Source organism: Staurois parvus, unplaced genomic scaffold (genome assembly GCF_062004578.1).
Source record: "Staurois parvus isolate SC_StPar_1 unplaced genomic scaffold, SC_StPar_1.0 ptg001060l, whole genome shotgun sequence".
In the NCBI taxonomy this organism is placed as follows: Eukaryota; Metazoa; Chordata; class Amphibia; order Anura; family Ranidae; genus Staurois; species Staurois parvus.
The window spans coordinates 1,081,865-1,102,785 of record NW_028318856.1 but is presented as its reverse complement, the minus strand read 5'-3'; the positions used below and the strand labels follow the sequence as shown (position 1 = coordinate 1,102,785).

The following is a 20,921-nucleotide window of genomic DNA, read 5'->3' as shown; positions in this document are numbered from 1 at the left end:
GGACACTATTATTGGACATTTTTTGATGTTTGATATTGATTTTTTTAGAATATATATATATATATATATATATTTCATTGTGTAACTGGATAATTCATTTGTTTGATAAAATGAGTTTATGATATTTTATTTACATTTAAGATCATATTTTTGGATTTTGATACACTTTTTTTCTTCTTTTTTAATTAATATATATTTTCTTTTCATGTTTTGATGATTTTTTTGTGTTTATTGATAATTTAGTTAGAGCACTACCTTTTGTCTATTTTTGTCACTTGGGTAACCCCTACCAAGATCAGCTCGTCAGAGGTCAGTCAGTAGAATGCTCCTTACACAGGTGGTCAGTAGAAAGAATGCAACCCCTACAGTGATGGTCAGAATGCCACTTTTACGGACAGCTAAAAAAGATCACTGGTGTCATGCTGCTGGCTTTGCCAAATGGTGTTGAACCTAGAATTATGCAGTCACCATCAAATGGGAAGTCAATCAGTCACAGTACAAGGCAGGGGCGGACTGACCATTTGGAAACTCGGGCACTGCCTGAGGGCCCAGGGTCAGTAGGGGGCCCCATGACATGCCCCTGGTACCTTTTTCATAGGCTTTTTTAAGGTTGGGCAAGGACACAGGGGCCCCATAATCCCCTATTGCCCGGGGGCCCCATGAGTTGTCAGTCCGCCCCTGGTACAAGGAACCCTGGAAACCTTTGGAAAAAGCTTAGAGTTCCGAGGAACCCTGCTTGAGGATGGCTGTTCTAGAAGAATGTAAAAGATCTAGAGCTCCAATAAAAGGAAGCTGCTCCACTCTTCCTCCTTAACTGCAGGTTTAAGAAAGAAAAGTATTCACTAATGAACAGATCAGCTCAATCAAGGTCAATATTACTGTTATCTGTTCATCTGTAACCTTTTTGTACCTTTTTGACAATAAATCCATGCCCAAGAAAGTAGAGTGGAGTGTTTTTATTGTATTGCAGCCTCACCTGTGTTGAAGGGCTGGGCAAGGTCCAGCAATCACCTTGGAGAGTTTAGAGCTAAATCCCTTGCTACAGCAAATTCTTTGTTGTTTATATTAAACCAGTATTAAACCCCAAAGCAAACATTTATTTTATTGTTATTAGCCGAATCTTAGATATGATGGCTTTATTCGTTTACTTTTTGTAGGCTTCTTTCTTCTATTTTCATCTGGTAATTCAGCCAGCAAGTCTACTGTATATTAGAAGCTCAAGCTCTCCAGCAGAATATATTATTATTATTATACAGGATTTATATGGCGCCAACAGTCTGCTCAGCGCTTTACAATATAACGGGAGACAATACAGCAACAATACAGTTCAATACAAGAGGGATAGGAGGGCCCTGATCCTGGGAGCTTACAATCTAGGAGAACAGTTTACATGGATGAGACCATGCATTTACCACTGGCAGGGGTGATTAAAATTGTCATCTTTTATTTATTCATGTAAATGCTTTATCACAAAAGGAAAAACAAACCTGTTTGCTTAACTGATCATAAAGTGTGAGCTGGAGTTTGGTTTTAGTTTGTTATTGTATTCAAATCTGCTTATACATTTAACGCTCTCCCCCCCCCCCCCCAATTGACAATGCTGCTGTCTGATGTGTCTTTTACTCATTCCTCCAGAGTGGTGTATCACTAATACAGGAAGGCTGTCACTGCCAAGATCACCAAGAGAAGACAGAGGGGCAAAAATCCTAAAAAAAGAAAACTGATGCAGCCACCCCATCTAATTACTGGTAAGCTGCAATATAATACATTTTTGGTTTTGGGTTTAATACCATTTTAAAGATCTACTTCACTGATTATTTTTATTTAAAGTGCATTCCAAACCAAAAACATGTTTTTCATGTTTTAAATAGCACGGGGAAGGATGAGAACTGGGAGGTTTTATCTTCACTTCCTGCCCTGTGGACAATTGTTTCTACAGACAGGAAGTAAAGGAAAATTTGAAACATGAACACATAAAAAATGACAGGGGTTCTAACCTTCCCCTACTATACCAAATAAATATATTTTTATTTCTGTGTGTGAAGCGAGGATAAGTTTCTCTAATAGAGTGTTGGCACCAAGGTGAAGGTGATGTCATGATCCCACCACCAGATCCTACACATGCTGAGGAGGCCAAATCTCACAAGAAAACTCTCATGCACACTGCGCTGGAGCATCTTCTTCCACAATTTGAAATCCTCACTATGTATAAATATTTGACTGCTAAAAAAGTTTGAGAAAGCAATATCTCCAAGCCTGTATTGTCTTTTTAATAGCTGGAATAGGCAGGAGTGTGAATGGTTAGTTAGAGCTTAGTGTAAAGTATGGGATTTATCTTCTGATTTGACATAAGAGAGCTTAGGGCTGCCTTTAGAGGTAGAATGAAGAACAGCCATGCTCACCCTTGAGCTAAGCTCTCCTTACCCCCCACTTCAGGGCCTGCTAAGGGCTCATGTACACTGCAGCTGATAAACTCACGTTCAGGAGCTGTTCAGCGTTTTTTTTCAGCAGCCCCTGAACTCTCCCTAATGTTCTCCTATGTGTCCATGTACACATCATCATTTACAGGCAGTTGAGTTTACAGTCATTTTTTTTAAAGCAGAAAATTTGCATTCAGATGTCGATTTTATCAATGTTTCAAATGCAAAACACTTGCAAACGTGGCTAAACGCGGCAAATCGTGTTTATAAGCATTTGTGTTTTAATTTTTTTTTAACTCTTCCAGTTCCCGATGCTGTCCAGAGCCTTTTTTCATCATGAAAAATGCATGCAAAATGTTTTCAAGGTACTCAAATGGACAAAACACTGAACACAGGATGTTCCTACCAAGCTTGTCACACATTGTAATGACCAATTCACACCTCAGACCTCTCCCACCCTTGGAAACGAAAGATATGTTAATGACCATTCACATCTCAAATTCCTCATGAAGACCCCCTGCCAGGAGGCCTTAATGACTCCCCCCACCAGACACCTTTCCCACCCTTGGAAACAAAAGAAATGTTAATGAGCAACTCTCACCTAGCTAATGTGAACACATACTGCTGTCTCTGCTTCTACTCTCTGTATTTCTCTGAAACAGTCTGAAATAGTTAATAATTTACCACTTTTCAGTGCATTCTGGGCATTTGGGAGGTTCTCCTGTGCTTATCTTTAAAAAACGCTTCTAAACGCAAATGTTCATAAACTTGCATAAACATGGTATGCAAACGCAGCTAAACAGACGTTTTTTAACCTACGGTTTCCAGCAGTCAGTTGCCATCGTTCAGAAGTGTCCCGTGTACATGGGGCCTTAAGCCAATGGTGCTTTTAGAAATCACTTTGCTTACCATTAAACCTTGGTGTCTGAAACCCAGCAGAGACAGACGGCCCTCTTTGATGACTTTGTAGGACAAGCATACAATCGCTATGCCTCTGACAGAATTTGGCTTATGACCAAAAGGAAAGTCAGCTAAAGCTCTTCTATCAGTAGGGAGCATGGATTTCTGTGACTGAAGAGGTCTGACTCAGCAGTGGGCATACTGAACCTCTGCAGAGAGACCACACCGAAGGACCTCATCTATAGACTTTCCATACTGAGGGTCCTCAACTACAGTTTACTGACCTGGGACCATCTTTTCCACTCACACTGTGATAACTTTCTAAAGAACAAAGACAGCAACACATTTGCACCAGACATTGTTTTGGTGCATCTGGAATGCATTTAGTGCCATTAAATGGAAAGTTTACTAAACTGTTACAGTACCCTTCACTGAAAACACCTTAATTTAAATAAATTGAAGGGGTGTCCACATATTTTTGGGCATATAGTAGGTGTGATGGTCAGGTGTTCACAAACATATGCCCATATAGTACAGGGGTTAGACAAAAAGTGGAAACACTACATGATTTGCAGTTGTGATGACAAGTTTTGTGTTGAAAGCGGAAGTGATGTAACATTCCTTTTCCTTCCGCTGTGTGATGAGACACCTAGCTAACAGGTGGGAAGCTTCACTTTCATCATCACTACATGTGCTACTAGTACTATGGAGTCATGTCAGGTGGGAAGCCTCACTTTCATCATTCACTGCGTGTGCTACTAATAATACGGAGTCATGTCAGAGGTTACTGAGCTTCAAAGAGGGCAAATTGTTGGTGCCGCTTAGCTAGTGCCTCTGTGACTGAAGTTGCCAATTTATTTGCCGTGTTGCGAGGTACAGCATCAAAAGTTATGACGGTATATGCAGCTTCCTGGAGTAACATCATCAGATAAGCATAAGCGCGGTCGACATGGTCAACTGACTGAAAGAGACAAAAGGTCATTTTGCAGGATTGCGACCCAGAATAAGAAAACAACTGCTGCAAAAGTGACTGAAGAGCTCAATCTCAGTCTTCAGGGGACTGAGATTGAGCCCTGCTGTCAGTTTTGCAGTAGTTGTTTTCTTATTCCGGGTCACAATTCTGCACAATGTCCTTTTGTCTCTTTCGGTCAGTTGACCATGTCAACCATGCTTATTCTTATCAGATGGCATTTTTCCAGCAACTATATATGTACCTCGCAACACGGCAAATAAATCACCAACTTCAGTCACAGAGGCACCAGCTAAGTGGCACCAACAATTTGCCCTCATTGAAGCTCAGTAAGCTCTGACATGATTCCGTATTATTAGTAGCACACGCAGTGAATGATGAAAGTGAGGCTTCCCACCTGTTAGCTAGGTGTCTCATCACACAGCAGAAGCAAAAGAATGTTACATCACTTCCGCTTTCAACAAGAAACATGTCACTTTCACACCTACAAATCATGTATTGTTTTCATTTTTTGTCTAACCCCTGTATATATAGTATATTCTTGCTATTAGTCATTGTTTATCTAGTTGCCGCAAACATAAGACCATAAACGATTCCTATAGAGAATGAATCATTCATGAACTGGATCTTTTTCTTGGTTGAAAAGGATCTTCTCTGAAAATATCTACAAAACAATGTTCAGATTCCTTTGTATGTTATCAGCTTACATTGGCTATAAATATTGAATAAACTATTAAATAAATATTTTGGTTTGGCATTTATGTTGTACCTTTCAACCATTGGCTTCTCTTCAGGCTTCAAATATGATGAATGGAGGTCCACGGCTCTCATGTCTCTCAAACAGTCACAGGGTAAGTTAGAGGGCTTTTGGCAGTAGAAGACCTCTTCATAGAGTTTATCTTTATACTCACAAAACTCTCTGGCTGAATTCATTTGGAAGCCACAGGGAGAGACGGCCTGTTGACCTCGGAAGACAAATCTTCCTTGGAAGCCAATAACTCCCAGACTTGCATGTCTTGACCTCCACAGGGCTGCGATTGCTTCGCTGGGGTGCCAAAACAAAATGGAGACTTTGATTTGGCCTGCCCAGTATAAAGGAAAGTGGACCAGGTAAGACCCATTTTTCAAGTCTTCCACCTTTCCTGATACAGAAGCTCTGAGCTCTGGAGAAAAAAGCCTAGGTCTTAGAAGATCTCCTCCATAGGCCTTTCTGTTGTTCAAATAATCATACATGTCCACTTGTACCACAAAGTCTTCCCCAACACAGTATTGTTCTCTGGGATTTGCTAAAAACACTTTGCTGTTTTGCGCACTGGTGGTTTCGTTGAAATAAGTGAATGTCACATTAGGGATAAGGCTTTGGATTTTGCTAAAGATGTCATCAATTTGAATTTGCAGTTGACTTGTTTTTAGTGGAGGCTCTAAAACCTTCTCCTTATCTGGAACCACATCTTGCTTGGTATGCCCCAAACAATTTCCCACGATAACTCTGAGAGAGTACTGTAAAGGAAATATGAAAAAATACATTTATTCAGTTTTTTTTTCCCTCCCAATGTTCAAATACCATGATTCAACGTATTTGCAAGAGGTGTAGATGATGTTCCTTGCAAAAAAGGGCAGTTAAAGGAGTTTTCTACTTCCGGTAAAACATGACTCAGCTTTACAGGTCCACAGAAACAGCTTCTACACAGACTGTAAATGGTCAGTTATAACCTGTATGCTGTTTAAGGCCATATTCGGTAATGTTACATGTTGATTCTGTTTGTTACAAGCATTACATGCTTTTTAAGATGAGCGTTTTGATTGCTCAATTCTCATTACCACAACCATGGTTTGAATTTTATGAATAAAGCTGTATTCATCACATTTTTTGTGTATTTCATTTGTGGTATGGTGCCTTTAAAGCCCCATTGGTTTTCTTAGTTAGGGCTATGTATTTTTCATTGAAAATAGTCATGTGATTTTACTTCTAGTTAGATGTAAAGGAAATCTGCCTCTGATGGTAAAATAAATATCAGCCATGCTCTCCCCTTAGATGACTTACCTTGCTTTGTGGATGAGGGACCAGCTAATGTCATTTGGGCAAATAGAAGCCACATTTGTCATCTAGGACCTTGCCTCCTAATGGACAGCTTAGATAGGCCTCCCTCTTTGATGACCTCCTAATGGACAGCTTAGATAGGCCTCCCTCTTTGATGACCTCCTAATGGACAGCTTAGATAGGCCTCCCTCTTTGATGACCTCCTAATGGACAGCTTAGATAGGCCTCCCTCTTTGATGACTTCCTAATGGACAGCTTAGATAGGCCTCCCTCTTTGATGACCTCTTTGATCTTCTCAAAACATACATTTTTGCCATGTTTGTATTCTTTTCTTGTTCATATTTTAGGGTTAAATATCTTTTTATTCAAAGTTTTAAGTATTTCAATACAAAGACATGAAATAACAATTGAAAATGTTAATCAAAAATATGTAATGGGTGACAATCCCCCAAGCAGATAAGAGCAGCATACCATACCCATGAAAAAACAGATGTAGCAACAATGAGTAGAATAGGTTGCCGATTTCACCATGTATACGACAATCAGTGATAAGCCAATAATATAAGATGTAAAGGGTGAGGGAGAGGAAAGGAACAAGGGAAAAGACTAAAAAAAAAGGAGGAGGGAGAAGGGGAGAGAAAAAAGGGATAGCTGGGAATTTGAGAATAACTGAACAATCTGAGAAACATTGGAAAAATCAATAGAAGTGAAAAGAAATAAGGCCAATCACTAGGAGATTAAGGCTCAAAAAGCATCTTATTCACTATAGGCCCTCAAACAAGTCCAGATGGTACAGACTTTTTTGGGATCAGGGCTATCTTCCACAACCAGTGTCTCCATGGCCATTATCTATTTAAGTATCTGGACCCATTCCAATAAACTGGGGGAGAGGTAGATTTCCAGTGTCAGGAGATATGAGTGCAGGTTGAGAGTAGGCAGTGCCACAGAATGCCATTTTTGATCTTTGAGATGGATCCAGGGATCATCGTCAGCAGAGCCACTGCTCCTAGTGCCTATATATTAGACACACTCATCTAATTGTAATAGGTGAAGATTTTTGCCAGAAGGGAGAGATTAAGCGGCACCAGATATGTAATGGGGAACCAATCTTTCTCTACACCTCCAACACGCACTGGGAGAGGAAAGGTACACCCGATGGAGATCCATCGGGATCTGGTACCATTGTAGCTCTTCTCTTGGAAATAGGAGGACTTAGATATCTGATGAGTGATCTGGGGGGAAAAGGAGGATTCTCACTTTGATAGGAATGGGAGTTCCGTCTGGCAAGTCCTCTTCCTCAAGATACCATACAATTGAGAAACGGAATGATCTGGTGCTGCATCTTGGGACAGAAATGACTCCAAGGGAGTGATGTCTGGAGTCTGGGGAACCTCAACCTCTGTGAAGGAACTTGGTGTTGTTCAGATTTTAAACACAGGTCTGCTCGTATGGATTTGGTCTCTGTTGAGGTCTGACAACCACAGTTGCTTCTCTGTTTAAAGATGCTTTACGTGCATCACTTGGGTGCCCACAGGACCTTAATTACCAGAGCTGAAAGCACCGGATTATCAGATCTCCACAGGAGGCCGTTCTCCAATCAAGGTGAACTAAGGACTTGAGTAGTTAAGGTAGCCAAGATCATTGTCGGGGTAACAAGAGCCAGGTGTCTAAACCAAAGGGTTGAGCAGTGATGTAGTCATTAAAAGAGGCTAGGTCAGGGCAAAAGCCATTTCAGTGAGGTCAGGTCACACAAAATCTCAGGAGTCTAGTGGGTCTTGGATAACAGGCAACACAGATAACAGGTCCTAATCAAAGAGCCAACAGGAACCAAACCAGGAGAGTACAGGAGCTGGAACTAGACTATGACTGGGGACTTACACCTGTAAGTATCGGAATAGTTTGCTTGGGCAGGCTTGCTCTGTTGGGCTGTTGCACTCTGTGTCTTTGCTGCAACTGTAATTGTCACTCCCAAACCTGCCCGACCAATCTCATCAGGAAGCCGTCAAAGCCAACAGTTAATCATAGGCTGGGAGGAATTCCTCGCCCCGCAGCTATGCGTATTCAAGAGGCGTGCTGCAGGTCAGGGAATGCCTTCACTGCCTATGACTGGCTGCCAGATTTGACAGCTTCCCAGATTTCACAGCTTTGCTGGGGGTCTGCTCCTGTTTCCAGGGACAGAAGGACTGTGATTGTCCACTGCTAAAGCCAACCACAGTCCTTCTAGCCCCACCTTCTGGACTTGGGGAAAACAAGCACGAGAGCCTGTGATGCTGACAGAGAACCACAGTTCAGGGAGAATGGCAGGCTGGGCAGAGGAGGGCTGCTTGGTTGTATTTTGGGATAAAGGTCCACTCTGAATTCAGCATCACTTACTACAGACCTCTGAACTACTGACCCCTGCACACTGTTTAACCTACTACTTACCTCTGGACTTTGCATCGCTTACTACTGACCCCCTGAACTCTGCCTCACTTACTACTGACCCCTGAACACTACTTCACTTACTACTGACCCCCTGAACTCTGCATCACTTACTACTGACCCCCTGAACTCTGCATCACTTACTACTGACCCCTGAACACTACTTCACTTACTACTGATCCCTGAACACTACTTCACTTACTACTGACCCCTGAACTCTGCCTCACTTACTACTGACCCCTGAACACTACTTCACTTACTACTGATCCCTGAACACTACTTCACTTACTACTGACCCCTGAACTCTGCATCACTTACTACTGACCTCTGAACACTACCTTACTTACTACTGACCCCTGAACACTACTTCACTTATTACTTACCCCTGAACTCTGCATCACTTACTACTGATCCCTGAACACTACCTCACTTACTACTGACCCCTGAACACTACCTCACTTACTACTGACCCCTGAACACTACTTCACTAACTACTGACCCCTGAACACTACTTCACTTATTACTAACCCCTGAACTCTGCATCACTTACTACTGATACCTGAACACTACCTCACTTACTACTGATCCCTGAACACTACCTCACTTACTACTGACCCCTGAACACTACTTCACTTACTACTGACCCCTGAACACTACTTCACTTACTACTGACCCCTGAACTCTGCATCACTTACTACTGACCTCTGAACACTACCTTACTTACTACTGACCCCTGAACACTACTTCACTTATTACTAACCCCTGAACTCTGCATCACTTACTACTGATCCCTGAACACTACCTCACTTACTACTGACCCCTGAACACTACCTCACTTACTACTGACCCCTGAACACTACTTCACTAACTACTGACCCCTGAACACTACTTCACTTATTACTAACCCCTGAACTCTGCATCACTTACTACTGATACCTGAACACTACCTCACTTACTACTGATCCCTGAACACTACCTCACTTACTACTGACCCCTGAACACTACTTCACTTACTACTGACCCCTGAACTCTGCCTCACTTACTACTGACCCCTGTACACTACTTCACTTATTACTAACCCCTGAACACTACTTCACTTACTACTGATCCCTGAACACTACCTTACTTACTACTGACTCCTGAACACTACTTCACTTACTACTGACCCCTAAACGTTACCTCACTTACTACTGACCCCTGAATTCTACTTCACTTACTACTGACCCCTAAACACTACCTCACTTACTATTGACCCTTAAACACTACCTCGCTTACTACTGACCCCTAAACACTACCTCACTTACTAGTAACCCTTAAACGTCACCTCACTTACTATTGACCCCTGAACACTACCTCGCTTACTTCTGACCCCTGAACACTACTTTGCTTACTACTGACCCTTAAACACTACCTCACTTACTACTGACCCTTAAACACTACCTCACATACTACTGACCCCTGAACACTACTTCGCTTACTACTGACCCCTAAACACTACCTCACTTACTACTGACCCTTAAATGTTACCTCACGTACTACTGACCCCTGAACACTACCTCACTTACTACTGACCCTTAAACGTTACCTCACTTACTACTGACCCCTGAACACTACCTCGCTTACTACTGACCCCTAAACACTACCTCACGTACTACTGACCCCTGAACTCTGCCTAACTTACTACTGACCCTTAAACATTACCTCGCTTACTACTGACCCCTAAACACTACCTCACTTACTACTGACCCTTAAACACTACCTCGCTTACTACTGACCCCTGAACACTACTTTGCTTACTACTGACCCCTGAACACTACTTTGCTTACTACTGACCCTTAAACACTACCTCACTTACTACTGACCCTTAAACACTACCTCACTTACTACTGACCCTTAAACACTACCTCACCTACTACTGACCCCTGAACACTACTTCGCTTACTACTGACCCCTAAACACTACCTCACTTACTACTGACCCTTAACTGTTACCTCACGTACTACTGACCCCTGAACACTACCTCACTTACTACTGACCCTTAAACGTTACCTCACTTACTACTGACCCCTGAACACTACCTCGCTTACTACTGACCCCTAAACACTACCTCACGTACTACTGACCCCTGAACTCTGCCTAACTTACTACTGACCCTTAAACATTACCTCGCTTACTATTGACCCCTAAACACTACCTCACTTACTACTGACCCCTAAACACTACCTCACTTACTACTGACCCTTAAACGTTACCTCACTTACTACTGACCCTTAAACGTTACCTCACTTACTACTGACCCTTAAACACTACCTCGCTTACTACTGACCCCTGAACACTACTTTGCTTACTACTGACCCTTAAACACTACCTCACTTACTACTGACCCCTAAACACTACCTCACTTACTACTGACCCCTAAACACTACCTCACTTACTACTGACCCCTGAACTCTGCCTCACTTACTACTGACCCTTAAACACTACCTTGCTTACTACTGACCCCTGAACACTACTTCGCTTACTACTGACCCCTGAACACTACCTCACTTACCTCACTTACTACTGACCCCTGAACACTACCTCACTTACCTCACTTACTACTGACCCCTGAACACTACCTCGCTTACTACTGACCCCTGAACACTACTTCGTTTACTACTGACCCCTGAACACTACCTCACTTACCTCACTTACTACTGACCCCTGAACACTACTTCGCTTACTACTGACCCCTAAACACTACCTCACTTACTACTGACCCCTGAACACTACCTCACTTACTACGGACCCTTAAACGTTACCTCACTTACTACTGACCCCTGAACTCTACCTCATTTACTACAGACCCCTAAAAAAGGTTATATTCTTTATATTTTATTTTATTGTTTTTTCTATCCTGTTCTTTTCTATTCTAATCTATTCATATATTTTCAATTCCTTTATTTTCTATTCCTTTTTATTCTCTTCTTTTCTTCTATTCTATTATATAGTATTCTGGGTTTTTTTACTCTATTCTCTATGCTATTCTATTCTGTTTTATTCTATTCTTTTTGAAATTCGAATTTTGGAAGGCGGCTATATTTTATTCTATTCTATTCTGTTCTAATCTATTCTATTTTATGCTAGTCTTTTATTTTCTATTCTATTTTATTCTGTTCTCTTTTACTCTATTCTATCATTTTCTATTTTATTCTATTCTATTTTCTACTCTATTCTGTTCTGTTTTACTCTATTCTTTTCTATTCTATTCTTTTATTTCCTATTTAATTCTTTTGTAATCTGTTCTTTTCTATTCTATTCTCTTTTTTCTATCCTATTTTTTCTATTCTTTTATTTCCTATCTTATTCAGTTCAGTTTTACTCTATTCCTTTCTATGCTATTATTGTATTTTCTATTCTATTCCTTTATTTTTTATTCTATTTTATTCTATTCTTTTATTTTCTCTTTATTATGTTCTGTGTTACTTTATTCCTTTTTATTCTTTTTTATTCTATTTTATTCTTTTACATACCTTTATTTTCTATTCTATTTTATTCCGCTGATTCAATTTCATTTTCAAACTAGATTTTGTTTTCGAACTCTATTCGAATAAAAATTTCGGACAAAATTATGTTTCATTATATATCATTCATATAAATTCGTTACTACTGTAATTTGGAAATTAGGATACATTAGAACTAATGTCACGCACCCGCGGGTCAGCATTTCTCTGTGAGGGTGGTGCGAATGCACGGATTGTCGTGTAGATCCGCAGCGGTACCACCTGCACAGATGTGAACCGGGGGGTAAAGGCGGGTCAGCCACGCAGAGTATGCACCTGCTAGTTGGGTGGTGAGAGTCAAGACTGCCGATGTATTTGCTTTATGCGCTGTATTAGCACGGTTTTGTGCTCTGTTTTTATATGAGTGTTTTTTTATGCTATTTTTATTACATATTGAGTTTATACAGAGCGCACTATCCATCCTCCATTTTATGCTTTACATTTGCCACTTCTCTGCATGAGGAGAGAATCTGTGAGAGTTGCTGCTAATCGTTCAAGGTTCACGAGCCATCTGAAGTACAAAGTCTGAGCGGGAGGCATTCTTAAGGGCTGTTAGACCTCATTTTATCTGAGAGGTCTTATATGAAGGCGAGAGTCCAGTTTGCATGGGGTGTGAAGCACTCTTGGTGATAATTCAGGAAGAAGAGTTCCTTTGGCACTTTTTGGTGACTGGAAGAGCACAGTGTTGGTGGACTTATTTATGAACCTTTTTTGATGTGTATATTGTTGCTCTGCACTATTATCACTTTATTTGGTTATTTATGTATGGTGAAAACCACGTTTAGGTGTTCTAGACCAGTGTTTCTCAACCTTTTTACAGTCAAGGCACCCTTTAAAATTATGAACAGTGTTGAGGCATTCTTTAAAATTATGGAGTCTTCAGAAATGGGGTGCATTAAGACTGTCCATAATTTTAAAAGGACCCCCCCATTCTAAATTATGAAAAACTATTCTAATCCTTTTTTATAACGCAGCAACATCCACACATGTAGATTACCCAACATTAGAGGTGATTTATTCTTCCAAAGCAAATACACTTTTTCACTCTGGTACTGACTAGTAATCCAGTGTTTCTCCTCTCCCTCAGTTTTTCTCCATCACTGAGCTAATGTGACCCCAGCACTGATGGAGAGGGGCGGGGGAGGGTCAAACTAGGATGCTGTGCAGGCAGCTAACATCCTCCTTATCAACTGATGATGCCATTGGTTGTCAGGATGCCGGCGGCTAGAAGGTCATAATGGTGCACAATGAAACCTGTGGCTTTGTATAACTAAAAGGCAGGCTTGTTCCACCCGCTGGCTTGCATACAAATTTTGAGCAATTTCCTGAAGAAACCTCAAGGCACCCCAGGGTGCCTGGGCACCCTGGTTGAGATTGGCTGTTCCAGATAACAACATTTTTGAGATTTGGTGTATATTTATTTTCTTAGGGGGTATTGATTACGCAGATTGCTCCCAATATTTTTAGGTTTATATGTGTTTTTTTAAATATATATATATATATATAAAAATATATATATAAAGAAAACGTCTTTCTGATGACGAAACGCATTGGAGGGACGGTCACCACGTTCTGGAGGGACGGTGGCCATGTTTTTGGTTTGAACCTTTGTCAATTCAATGCTGGTTATTTTAAAGTTTTGACGTACGTGAATCTTGTAATAACTCTGCCAAAGTTTTAATTAATTACTGGACTATGAGTTGCTTTTGTTCTTTATCCATCATTTGACTGCCGGATGGGAGTTTCTTCAAGGTTTGGAAATCTTTAAAGCGGAGGAATTATCCTATATCTGGGAGAGGATTTCTACTGATGATTACCTGCCATACTGATTTCATATCATTATTATACAGGATTTATATAGCGCCAACAGTTTGCGCAGCGCTTACTGACTGATGTTATACGATCAAAGTGTCTGGTAAGGGGCTACGTTTTCGGGTGTATGGTGACGGTTCATGAGATCAGAATCTTCTCTTGCATCTTACTTCATTTATTTGAGGACTCATATGGACTTTTATTTTGACATTTTTATGTTTTTGTAATTAGTGTTGCATTTTTCTATTAATACACCTTAAACCCATTGATTTATTTATCTGCTTTAAACATTTTTAAGCATAAAAATGTAATGCTGTCCATTTTGGCGGGATCTACATTTTTTTCTTCGATTCACATTTTCTTGCAGACATGATGCAATCCCTCAAAGATCCATAATCAACAAGTGAGCTGGCCAGGAGTTACTATTTATTTTTTTATTTCGATTTACCTGCATTGCCGTCCAGCGCCAGAGGAAGCCCAGGAAGAAAAAAAAGACTACAATACGCAGTACGATCTTTCGCTTGACCATTCTGTCATGCAATGAGGAAACCTGATAAAGGAATAGATATTTTTAGACCTATTTAAAGGACCACTGAACTTGGGCTAAGTTCACACTTGTGCAGTGGGGGGGGCGACTGGATGGCACTCAAGTCCTACTTTGCTATGATGACTCCCAAAGTAGGATAATTAGATCTCTTGTTATTTGCAGTCACCATGTCTAGAGGATGTATTTAAGACTTTCTGATTCAATTATTTTTATTCAAGGAAGTTTACTAAAACCATAAAAATGAGTTCCAGAGAAACAATTCCAAAGTACAAACTCTGATGACAAAGTATTAAGTACACCTGGATGAGGCTACATACAAATCAAAATTGTATATAGAACGAAAGTTGTCTATCGAGTGTAACTAGATTGACCTCTGCGGTACTAGCTACAGGTTGCTGGAACTTCACTGGGAACCCCGAAACAAATTATCCAGATAGAAAATAAACCGATAGAGCTGAAGGTGGGTGTACCCCCAACTAAAATGCTAGAACAGTGTAGGCCCACAGCAAAGTCTTAGGCAAGATGGCAGCAAAGACATTGCAAGATACGGGCCCATTTCCTAAAATAGATATATGGAAGAGGATAGAACAAGAAGGCGCTTCTAAGTGCAGTATATCCAGACGAATCTTTAATAAATGATGGTTAGAAACACTTACAAACTTGTGGTTAAAACAGGCTCAATAAAATTGTCAGAGTGCAGAGGCTCAATCTTAGACTTTGCTGTGGGCCTACACTGTTCTAGCATTTTAGTTGGGGGTACACCCACCTTCAGCTCTATCGGTCTATTTTCCACCTGGATAATTTGTTTCCTGGTTCCCAGTGAAGTGACAGCGACCTGTAGCTAGCTAGTATGGAGGAGACACTGGACAGCAGGCATCGGCTAGCACTTCTAGAAGTTGAAGCAAACTCTGTATATGGAAGAGGAAAGAACAAGAAGGATAGAACAAGAAGGCTCAATCCACCATGCGAGAACCCACTGTGCCAGGCAATAGCTGCAGAGGGAGCTGAAGATCAGATGTCCAAGATGGCCACCGCAAGTTCCGGGATCGCTGGGACGTGCGCTGGAGCACACGCTATCCAGAAGACCACTGTCACGATCTGGGTCAGGTTCAGAGACCAGTTGCTACAGCAGTTGTAAGGCTTACCTGAAACCAGCAGGATTGGTACACCAGCGGCCCACCCTGGGAATGACGCAGGCTCACCTGAGGTGCGGGGTCTAAGCATCCACCGGTCTTCCCCAGAGCTCCTAATGGTGGAGATGGATTTGGCTGCGTGTGAATGCCAGGTCGCAGATCTCAGGATCACCCCACCAGGGAATGAGTAGGCTGGAAACCAAAAGCGGATCAAACAGTTCAGGGATCAAACAGAAGCGGAGTCAGTCACAAGCCAAGGGTCGGTCACCAATGGTAGTAGATAGGATGAGGCAGAATCGTAGTCAGTAGCAAGCCAAAGGTCGGTAACGTAGACGAAGACGGCAGCAGGAACAGTAAGCGGGATATTGGCTGGTAAGGCACAATAATCTGGCAACCAGGAAGTGCAGAGACATGGCTTTTATAGGAAGTTCATGGGAGGAGCAAGGAGTTCAAGGTTCAAGACAAAACAGGGAAAAGGCAGGATCATCCAAAGAATTGTCAAGGGAACTGTCCAGCATTCTAGGTGGCTCAGCGAGAAGAAACACCATCTCCCACTGCAGAAGGCCCAGGTTCGATTCCAGGCTCTGACAGCCACAACCAGAAGTGACAAGGGTTAGGAATGGGTGTGGAACGGCCTTAAAGGAGGAGCTCTGCGTATGCTCCGAAACGCGTCACCATTCCACACCCGTTCCTAACGCACGTCACTTCCAGTCTTCTGGATAGTGTACGTTCCAGCGATCCCGGAACGTGTGGCAGTCATCTTGGACATCTGATCCTCAGCTCCCCCTGCAGCTGCTGGCCAGCACAGCGGGTTCTCGCATGGTGGATTGAGCCTTCTTGCTCTATCCTCTTCCATACACAGAGTTTGCTTCAACTTCTAGAAGTGCTGCTCGATGCCTGCTGTCCAGTGTCTCCTCCATACTAGCTAGCTACAGGTTGCTGTCACTTCACTGGGAACCAGGAAACAAATTATCCAGGTGGAAAATAAACCGATAGAGCTGAAGGTGGGTGTACCCCCAACTAAAATGCTAGAACAGTGTAGGCCCGCAGCAAAGTCTAAGGCAAGATGGCAACAAAGACATTGCAAGATACGGGCCCATTTCCTAAAATAGATATATGGAAAAGGATAGAACAAACCACAAGTTCTTATTAACCTCCCTGGCGGTATTCCCGAGTGTAGCTCGGGGTAAAATTTGAGTACCATGCGGCGCTGCTCAGGGAGTCCCTGCAGCGCTTACCTTGTCCTTTGCTCCCGCGATGTGTCCCCTGCAGCGTCCCCGGCCATCTCCTCCGGCCGATGCCGGCATCCGGCTTCCGTGCTCCGGTCCCTGTGACGTCAGGATGTACGGGTGCCGGAACCGGCAGCAAATTTGAAATTTTTAAAAAATTTCATTTTTTAAAAAATGATTATTATGCTGTTTCAATGCATTTCACATACATTTTGTCCCGAGTGCTTTGTCCGGCGCCCTGCCTACATTTTTACTGTTCTTTCTGCCTGGAAACTTAGAAAAGTCCATGGCGTCCAAAAAGCGTCCCTTTATGTCAAAAGCGGTTTTAGACCGGCTAGAGAACAGCGATAGTAAATCAGAACCACTTGCAGAATTGAGTGATAATGATTCGTGGGGGAAATTCCTCATCAGACACTGAAAACGATTTTGCGACTTTGCTCAGCAATGTGTGAATTTGCCTCTATATTTCAAATTTCAGTGTTTTTGGTTTGATTATATTATTGAATTACTTTATTATTATTATATTATTATTTTTTATGATTATTAATTAAATTATAATTTATGATTTCGTGTTTCAAGTTTTATCATACTCGGGATGTTTAATAGACTCTTGTTCGGACAGATTTCAGTGAGTTATTCCTAAAAATTACAGCCTACAATAAAAAAACTACATATTTCCATGCAAAAAAATGGTACCGCTTTCAGCACCAAAAATCGGAAATAATCATACCGCTAGGGAGGTTAAAGATTCTTCTGGATATACTGCACTTAGAAGCGCCTTCTTGTTCTATCCACTTCCATATACAGAGCTTGCTTCAACCCTTAGAAGTACTCCCCGGTGTCTGTTGTCCAGTGTCTCCTCCATCCGTGGCTGACATCTCTCAGTCCACAGCCTCCTCCATTGATGCGCCCTATACCTATCCTCTAAAATAAATTCTATAACAGCTATATAAACCATCTAAAAAAATGAAATTTCTTACAGCAGATTTGGAATTTGCGTGATTATCCCGCCCCACACAGAAACAGACTGCTCTTTACCAGATGAGCCATTCATCTTTAATGGTATCCACACACATCAGCAGCTGAGGCGGGTTTACGCGCACGCCAAAGCGCATGTTGCTACAGCATTACGCAGTTCAGTTCAGTGTGATTTAAAAAAAGGGTCGAGGATTTCATTCTTCTTGTTTCTAGCTGGTAGGGCAGCCCATTGAAATGAATAGGCTGCTCTCTCTATGACATGCATACACAAATGCACACACCTATGTGACCCAGGCCTTAAGGACAAAGGTTACTTGCGTGAAATTATTGCCAAATAAAGCTGTATATAATGCAAGAGAGATTATTCTATACACATCTTTACAGTCCAATATTGCCTTTTTAGGGGTTGATTTACTAAAGGCAAATAGACTATGCACTTTAGACTTCACTTTAGGGAAGCTCTGCTGGCTTTCATCATCCAAAAGGAATATAATGGTTGACGCTGGAGAAGTGTTAGCTATAGTGCAGGTCCATGTATTAGTCCATATAAAATACCATATAAAAGTCCAAGAGAGAACAATAAGGGCATCAGCGGCAACACCCTTTGGAGAAAAGCTGAGACTCTGTAAGTAGAAGGAAACAGAGTGGCGCCAAACTAAGTGCGGCATTAATAGTGGGGTTTATTAAAAACATACAATTGGCAACTCACTGAAAGGTGGACGAAGACAGGTATGTCAGTAATGTGTCCGGATGTATCCCTTGTGGGTTGTCACTTCCAAGCGCTTTATGCATGCACTATTAATGCTGCACTTAGTTTGGCGCCCCTCTGTTTCCTTCTTCTATCATTCAACCATGTGCAAGCAAAAATGCTGTGTTTTTTTTTTCTTGCATGCAAATGGGTATTCTTTGAAAAGTGAAGCTTTACCTCATTTACAAACCTCTGGAGCAACTGAACTTGCAAAGTGCTCAGTCTATTTTCTTTTAGTAAATAAACCCCTTAGTACATTACTTCTCATTGGAAGACTGTCTAACGACTGCAGCACTCTCCCTCTAGCCACTATAATAACCGAATGACTGATATACTAGTCCAAAAGCAACTGTCCTCTTAAAAATAAAAATACATACACATATACATGTGTGTTTATACTAGGGGTGGACTGACCATTTGGAAACTTGGGCACTGCCCGAGGGCCCGGGGTCAGTAGGGGGCCCCTTGAGATGCCCCTAGTACCTTTTTCATAGTTTTTTTTGAGTTTGGGCAAGGACACAGGGGCCCCATGATCCCCTATTGCCCAGGGGCCCCATGAGTTGTCAGTCCGCCCCTGGTTTATACACCTATATATACATAGATCCATAAATACATCTGTATACACATAGATCCATAAATACACCTGTACATACATAGATCCATAAATACATCTGTATATACATCCATCCATAAATATATCTATATATACATAGTTCCATAAATACACCTGTATATACATCCATCCATAAATACACCTGTATATACATAGATCCATAAATACACCTGTATATGTACAGATCCATAAATACATCTGTATATACATAGATCCATAAATACACCTATATATACATCCATCCTTAAATACATCTGTATATAGATAGATCCATAAATACACCTGTATATACATAGATCCATAAATACACCTGTATATACATAGATCCATAAATACATCTGTATATACATAGATCCATAAATACACCTGTATATACATAGATCCATAAATACATCAGTATATACATAGATCCATAAATATATCTGTATATACAGAGATCCATAAATACACCTGTATATAGATAGTTCCATAAATACACCTGTATATACATAGATCCATAAATACACCTGTATATACATAGATTCATAAATACATCTGTATATACATAGATCCATAAATACACCTGTATATACATAGATCCATACATACACCTGTATATAGATAGATCCATAAATACACCTGTATATACATAGATCCATAAATACACCTGTATATAGATAGATCCATAAATACACCTGTATACACATAGATCCATAAATACACCTGTATATACATAGATCCATAAATACATCTGTATATACATAGATCCATAAATACACCTGTATATACATAGATCCATAAATACACCTGTATATACATAGATCCATAAATACACCTGTATATACATAGATCCATAAATACGTCTGTATATACATAGATCCATAAATACACCTGTATATAGATAGATCCATAAATACATCTGTATATACATAGATCCATAAATACATCTTTATATACATAGATCCATAAATACACCTGTATATAGATAGATCCATAAATACATCTTTATATACATAGATCCATAAATACACCTGTATATACATAGATCCATAAATACGTCTGTATATACATAGATCCATAAATACATCTGTATATACATAGATCCATAAATACGTCTGTATATACATAGATCCATAAATACACCTGTATATACATAGATCCATAAATACACCTGTATATACATAGATCCATAGATAAGTATACATGATATATATTCTGTACATAGTACCAAGCACATAGCACATCGCAGTATCTCACATACTCACATCTCAATCCTATTCCGACACAACAAATAAAAGCTACAAGAATACAATAAACGATTAGATGTATCTTCATATGTATATAAATGAGTAGAGAGTCTCACAGTGTAGAAGCAGGGAATCCCAGTACTGTAACTCCTCTTTCTCTATGGTAGGAACAGGGCAATCCTTATCTTAGAAAGTGGGTGAGCCTGTCTCTGTACACAGTGGGCGAGCCTGTCTCTGTACACAGTGGGCAGCGGAGCTGTAGCCTCACTTTCCCCTCTTTGCAGCTCTGGTAACATCCACTCTTCTCCCCAACCGGCCGCAGTGCTGAGGCTTGGCTCCTG

General features: G+C 41.0%; 1 protein-coding gene across 1 annotated transcript in view; it reads right to left on the bottom strand.

Moving 5' to 3' along the window:
- The window catches only part of LOC149440685 (NXPE family member 4-like), a 50,053-nt gene extending 29,132 nt beyond the window's left edge, over positions 1 to 20,921 (bottom strand). Inside the window, exons 1-3 of the mRNA XM_089658262.1 lie at positions 20,697 to 20,921; positions 14,555 to 14,656; positions 5,060 to 5,790 (exon numbers count right to left, since the gene is read on the bottom strand). Coding sequence (XP_089514388.1) covers positions 5,060 to 5,790; positions 14,555 to 14,635 — 812 coding nt within the window. The 5' untranslated portion in view covers positions 14,636 to 14,656; positions 20,697 to 20,921. The remainder of the gene's footprint in view (positions 1 to 5,059; positions 5,791 to 14,554; positions 14,657 to 20,696) is intronic.